The 7,277-nt window shown below is 36.3% G+C and overlaps 1 protein-coding gene across 1 annotated transcript in view; it reads left to right on the top strand.

Moving 5' to 3' along the window:
* fras1 (Fraser extracellular matrix complex subunit 1) overlaps positions 1-7,277 on the top strand; it is a gene marked incomplete in the record, with an annotated part of 260,581 nt that overhangs the window by 165,549 nt on the left and 87,755 nt on the right. Inside the window, 3 exon segments of the mRNA XM_014014601.1 lie at positions 354-500; positions 3,889-4,035; positions 6,399-6,539. Coding sequence (XP_013870055.1) covers positions 354-500; positions 3,889-4,035; positions 6,399-6,539 — 435 coding nt within the window.

Here is a 7,277-nt window from a genome sequence, read left to right as displayed (position 1 = left end):
CACACACACACACACACACACACACACACACACACACACACACACACACACACACACACACACACACACACACACACACACACACACACACTGGCAGAAATATAAGGCAGCAGCTCCGTAGAGATAAAACAGAACAATGAACATCAGTTTCTGAGCATCAGTCATATTTTGTCAGCCTCTCTGCTCCATGAAGACTGGACTCCTAAACCTTTGATGATGATGATGATGATGATGATGAAGGTTATTCTAAACATGGAGGATTATAATAATTTGAGTTTTTGGAGGATTAGAAGATGTGTTAACGGTCACATGAATGTTAATGTTCTCTACACATGTTCCCTTTTTTTTCCCAGAATGCCATCCTTCATGTGAGACCTGCAGTGGGGCGGGGCCTCTGTCATGCTCGTCCTGCCACGCCGCCAGCGTCCTGTTGCCCTCAGGTCTTTGTGCCCCTAAATGTCCCATCGGTTACTACGATGACGGCCGTCGGATCTGTCAGAGTAAGACCCGACAGAACCACAGCATCCAGTTTTCAGCTCATGATATGTAAAACTAGCCGAGCTTTAGCCTTTTTATTTTGTTCGCTGAGGCTGAGCAGCTATGGCAGCCATCTTGGACAGGGCAGACTCAGAAAGATGTTTTGGTAAAATCTTTTTTTTTTTTGTTTGGTTTTCTTCCCCACCACTAACTGAAACAAGATGTGCTAACCACCAATGTTAGTGTTGTTCATCAACTCACACGAATGTAAAAAACTGTCTGTAGTCGTCACGCTGGTTGTTGTTTTCTTTGGAACAATTCCAAATAGCTTCAGTAGCTGCGTTTCCATTGACCATGAAAATGCGCAAATTAGAATTTCGAAAATAAATTTGCTCAATGGAAACACGTCAATTTCGCAGAAAATTATGTTTTTCGACAAATTGTTTTTGCGCTAGGATGAGGTGGTTTTTCGGCCGTATCGAAATTGGTGTTTTTCGCAAAACTGCAATAGAAACACTTTTTTCACATCATGGGAGTCACGTGATCAACAACCGGCTGTTTCTACTGGCGAAAAAGACGATGATGAAAAAGATAACAGGAAGTAGAAGTAGTGGTAATATCACAGAAGTAGTATAAAATAGTAAACTCACCGACTACAATTTCCCAAAAACACAGCATACGTAGCCGCTCCCAAGTAGGGGCTTGTCTCTGGAAAGCCTCGATAAAAGACGCCGACGTCTCCTCTGATGATGAGCGCTAGTGTCGTGGTAGCAACATGCTATGTGTTTACATCCATCGCTGCCATGTTTGTAATGACTTATTGCGAGAACAAACGTATTCACGCATGGCTTTAATAGCATTTCTTACTTAATGGAAACACCACAGTTGTGAAACTGTGTTTTCGACATTAACAGAATATCGACAAAGTTTTGTGCACATTTGCAATGGAAACACAGCTACTGTCAGACGGAACGAGCGCTGTTTCATTTAAACGGCGTTGTGTAAACAGAACCGTAGAGTCGGACTCTTAAAACATTAAACACTTCAGAATAAAATAAACTCTGGAGCGGGTTAAACTTGTCATGTGCACTTTGGATATTTAGAATCAGAATGACCTCTTTAATGATTTACTGGTTTTATCTCTCAGTTAATGAGTTTCCAGGCTGACATGTTGATTAAATAATAGAAACATTCCAAAATCCAATTTATTTCTGTCTCGGACAGAAACAAAAAGGATTTAAAAAAAAAAAACAAGAGGATGAAAATGAAACAGTGTTTATTTGAAACAAAAACAAATCCAAAACAAGAGCCGCTCGTGTTTCTGCTTTGAATGATGCGTCTTCAAGGAGGTTTTGTGATTTATATTTAAATGATTTGATGGAACAAAAAGACAAATCCTTGTTAAATAATGAATCTGTAGTTAATACATAAATATGTTTCTGTTAGAGCTGTGGAGTTCTATAATTTAATCTTTTCCATGACTTTGAGAAAAATCAGTGGTATTAAGAGATCTCCTTTAAGGAATGCTTATCGCCCGCTGTATGGCGTTACATTTGTGCCACCAGCTTGAGCGTGCAATAACAGTGAGTTGAGAGCAGATATCAATATAAACAACCCAAGTTGTATGTAAACGAACCACATCAGCAGCCAATCACAGACAGAGTTTCTTTCATCCAATCAAAGCACTTATTGCAAATCTACTAAACCAAGAGAGTGAAGTGACAAAATCTAAGATGCATTAAATCAGCAAATGATATATTTTATATATTTAGTTAAGCATACAAATATGCTTACTGTCATTGTGCATTTTAGGCACTGCATTTCTGTAATCCAGGTAGAAAAAAACACAAAGTTTAACTTAACTTTTGAAATTATTATTATTATTATTATTATTAGGCTATTAGGCAATATTTCTTAATTACATTAAGATAAATTACTGTTGGTTTTGATATTATTTGTAGATATTCAAATTAATATATTAATCCCTCTTCATTGCTGATATTCTGCTGTATCAAGAGTGCTTAGTAGAATTGGAATATTTACAAATAATATCAAAACCAGCAAGTAATGACACCTAATGTATTTTAGAAATATTTTCTAAAATACACAATGACAGTAACTGTGTTTCCATTGTAAATGTGCACAAAACTTTGTCGAAATTCTGTTAATGTCGAAAAAACACAGTTTCACAACTGTGGTGTTTCCATTAAGTAAGAAATGCTATTAAAGTCACGTGAATACGTTTGTTCTCATGATAAGTCATTACAAACATGGCGGTGATGGATGTAAACACATAGCATGTTGCTAACACGACACTAGCGCTCATCATCAGAGGAGGCGTCGGCGTCTTTTATCGAGTCTTTCCAGAGACAAGTCCCTACTTGGGAGCGGCTACGTATGCTGTGTTTTTGGGAAATTGTAGTTGGTGAGTTTACTACTTTATTTAACTACTTCTGTGATATTACTACTATTTCTACTTCCTGTTATCTTCTTTGTCATCGTCTTTTTCACCAGTAGAAACAGCCGGTTGTTGATCACGTGACTCCCATGATAAGAAAAAAGTGTTTCCATTGCAGTTTTGCAAAAAACACCAATTTCGATATGGCCGAAATACCACCTCATCCTAGAGCAAAAACATTTTGTCGAAAAACATAATTTTTTTCGAAATTGACGTGTTTCCATTGAGCAAATTTATTTTCGAAATTCTAATTTGTGCATTTTCATGGTCAATGGAAACGCAGCTAGTGACCACATTTTTATGCTTAACTAAATATTGTTGGGCTACAAAATTGAAATACATTATCTTTTGCTGATTTAATGCATCTAAGAGGTCACTTCAGTCTCTTGGTTTAGTAGATTTGCAATAAGTGCTTTGATTGGATGAAAAAAAAACCTGTCTGTGATTGGCTGGTGATGTGGTTCATTTACAAACAACTTGGGTTGTTCATATTGATATCTGCTCTCAGCTCACTGTTATTGCACACTCATGTTGGTGGCACAAATGTAACACCATACCGCCACTTTGTATGACCTGTTAGAGCTCAGAGTATGTGCTGAGAAGACTCTCAGCTACTACCACACCAAGTTTTAGCTCAATATCTGGGAAAGTTTCGATAAAATCCATCAAATCAGACTCGTTTATTTATTTATTTTCTTCAGTTGTTGTTTCATTCTTTTACACCGGGGTTGAAATCTTTTCAAAATATAAAATATATATTTTTTATTTGACCTTTTCAGCCTGAAACACTAATAATCTTTTAAAATAAGATGTGAAATGTTTAAAAAAATCCAATTATCAAACTGTCAGCAGAGCCTGAAGCGTGTCAGCTGATCTCAGGTGTTGTTCTGTTCTCTCGCTCTCAGTTCTGACATATTTATCCAACATTTTTAAATTAAAATTTTTTTTGTCAGGATGCGACAGTCAGTGCCGAACGTGCGACTCGGCCGGCGCCTGCACCTCCTGCCGCGACCCGACCAAGGTTCTGCTGTTCGGAGAGTGCCGCTACGACAACTGCGCTCATCAGTACTACCTGAACGGCACCGACCGGACCTGCAGAGGTACTGCTGCTGCTGATTAATAACGAGGATGTTTCCTTCGCCCTTTGATATTCATAAATGACTCTGCTGCCTGTAGTGAAGAAGAGCAGGAGGAGTTTATGGACTCCATCAATCAAAGTAATAAACTCCGGGTCCAGATATGCAAATGATTCCAACTATTGTGCATCTGTGTTTTAACATCTCCTGCACAAAGCAGCTGATGGATGAGGCTCACAGAAAATATATGATTCTTTCCTTCTGAAGCCTGTAGACGTGCCCTGAGCCTCTCAGAGATGGACCCAAACAGATTTACATATCTGTAGTTTTATAAGCTTTGCCAACAATTAGTGCTGAGTAACTTGGCTGAAAAATGTATCACAGTATATGTTGTTCATATCAGTCTATAGATAATTATTAATTAGTTTTTATCTTATCTATTTGAAATAAGGACCAGGAGAAAAACGACTGATTAATGCTGCCAAACTGGTCATGTGACCTTTACTCTTTTATCCACAATTTCCTCTCAAGTCGTTTATCTATATTAACTATATTATTCACATCTGTGGCAATATATATCATTATCGTTTTCTATTGATACTGATCACGTGTCTATCGCAATATATATGTTATTGTCATCCACTGAAATTAATCACGTCTAACGCAATATATATCGTTATTATTATCTATCGATATTAATCACGTCTAATGAGATATATATCATTGCTTTCTATTGATATTAATCATGTCTATCGCGATATATATCGTAATTGTTTTCTATCGCTATTAATTATGTCTATCGCAATATATATTGTTATTGTTTTCTACTGATATTAATCACAACTATTGCGATATATATCGTATTTGTTTTCTATCTCTATTAATTACATTGCGATATATATCGTTATTATCTATCGCTATTAATCACATCTATCGCAATATATAACGTTATTGTTTTCTATTGATATTAATCACAACTATTGCGATATATATCGTATTTGTTTTCTATCTCTATTAATTACGTTGCAATATATATCGTTATTGTTATCTATCGTTATTAATCACGTCTATCGCAATATTTAGCGTTATTTTTTTCTGTTGATATTAATCACAACTATTGCGATATACATCATATTTTTTTTTCTATCGCTATTAATTACGTTGCGATATGTATCGTTATTGTTCTCTACTGATATTAATCACAACTATTGCGATACATATCATATTTGTTTTCTATCGCTATTAATTACGTCACGATATATATCGTTATTGTTTTCTACTGATATTAATCACAACTGTTGCGATATATATCGTATTTGTTTTCTATCTCTATTAATTACGTTGCGATATACTGTATATCGTTATTGTTATCTATCGCTATTAATTACGTCTATTGCAATATATATCGTTATTGTTTTCTATTGATATTAATCACAACTATTGCGATATACAGTATATCGTATTTGTTTTCTATTGCTATTAATTACGTTGCAATATGTATCGTTATTGTTCTCTACTGATATTAATCACAACTATTGCGATATATATCATATTTGTTTTCTATCGCTATTAATTACGTCGCGATATATATCGTATTTGTTTTCTACNTATATCATATTTGTTTTCTATCGCTATTAATTACGTCGCGATATATATCGTATTTGTTTTCTACTGATATTAATCACAACTATTGCGATATATATTGTTATCATTTTCTATTGATATAATCATGTCTATCGCAATATATATTGTTATTGTTTTATCGTCCAGCCTACCAACAACTGTTGGTAATAATCAGACAAAGTTTTAAGCAAAAGTCCATGCAGTCTTTTAGGTAGAGTTAGGAGAACTGTGTGATCCAGTCTGTTCAGGTGGATGGGAACACTGATTACACTGATATCTGGGAGGATCTGGTTAGGCGATCACTTCCAAATTCTAGTCAGTGGTAAACACGAGTCAGTGATTACTTCCTGTGAGCTTGATTCAAATCTGTCCAGTGGTTTATGAGATATTTTGCTAACAGACTGACAAACGCCGGCAAAAATGACATTAAAAAGGTTTAAAGGTGCCAGAAAATGATCAAAATCCTTCAGACTAAATCCAGTAAATTAAAATCCAGTTTTCTTCAGTTTAACCCATAAACCTGGTTCTGGACTCTGGAAGTTCTGTTCATCCTAAATATGTTTGAGTTTCATTCTGGCTTTAATCACACTCAGCACAAACCCTCCAGATGTGCTGCAAGTGAAAATCTCACAAATGTGTCTAAAAATCTATTAAATGTGTCTCTGTTGTGTTTATCTGCCTGCGCTGAAATCCCCTCACCTCTAATCCAAACCTGCTCCTCCTCCCCCTCCTCCTCCCCCCTCCTCCTCCTCCTCCTCCTCCAGAGTGCGACTGGAGCTGTAACACCTGCAGAGGTCCGCTGCGGACCGACTGCCTGCAGTGCATGGAGGGCTACGTGCTGCAGGACGGGGTCTGCTCACCGGGCTGCTCCGCCGGCTTTTATCAGGACGGAGACAGCTGCTTCGGTCAGTCCAACACCGTGTTTCTCTCACATCAGCCGAACTTCGGCTGATTTCCACCTCAGTTCTCATAATCTACTTTTGATTAAAGCTGTTAATCAACAGCAGCAGAGTTCCCCAAGAGATCGTTTCATAAAAATATGAACCTTGATGATGGTTTCTTTAAATTATTCCTGCGGGTCTGAACAGAAACCAGTCTGAAGCTGAAATGTTTACATGATTAACGAGGACATCGAGGACACCTGGAGACATTTGAGACAAATATGGAGGACAAGAATGCTCCATTTGTTTGAAAATTTAATAAACAGCTGAGGTTTGTCTGAACTGTTGACAAGACAAACAGAGGCTAAAGTTAGCAAAACAGTAAGTAAAGGCTAAAATCTGAAAAAGCAGTTAAAGTCCAAAACTTTCAACACTGGCTAAACATTAAAAGTAGCAAAATGTTGTCTAAAAGCTAAAATAAACAAATTGTAACTAAGAACTAAGAACAAAAAAATGCATAAAAACTGAAAATATTAGCTAAACAGATGCTAAAATTAACCAACCTAGCTAAAAACTTGAACTGGTAACTGTCAGAAAGTTAAAATAAGCTAAACGGTGGCTAAAAGCTACAATTAGAGACAGTAGTTAGAAGCTGCTAGTTGAAAAATCACAGCTAAAAGCTAAAGTTCATAAAAAAAAATTCAGTTTCAATTTTTTATTCATTTCATTAAAACAAAACAAATAATGTTATATACAATATAC

The sequence above is a fragment of the Austrofundulus limnaeus genome, unplaced genomic scaffold (assembly GCF_001266775.1).
Source record: "Austrofundulus limnaeus strain Quisiro unplaced genomic scaffold, Austrofundulus_limnaeus-1.0 Scaffold117, whole genome shotgun sequence".
Lineage (NCBI taxonomy): Eukaryota > Metazoa > Chordata > Actinopteri > Cyprinodontiformes > Rivulidae > Austrofundulus > Austrofundulus limnaeus.
The sequence above is the reverse complement of the archived record's forward strand: the minus strand, read 5'-3'. Positions and strand labels throughout refer to the sequence as shown.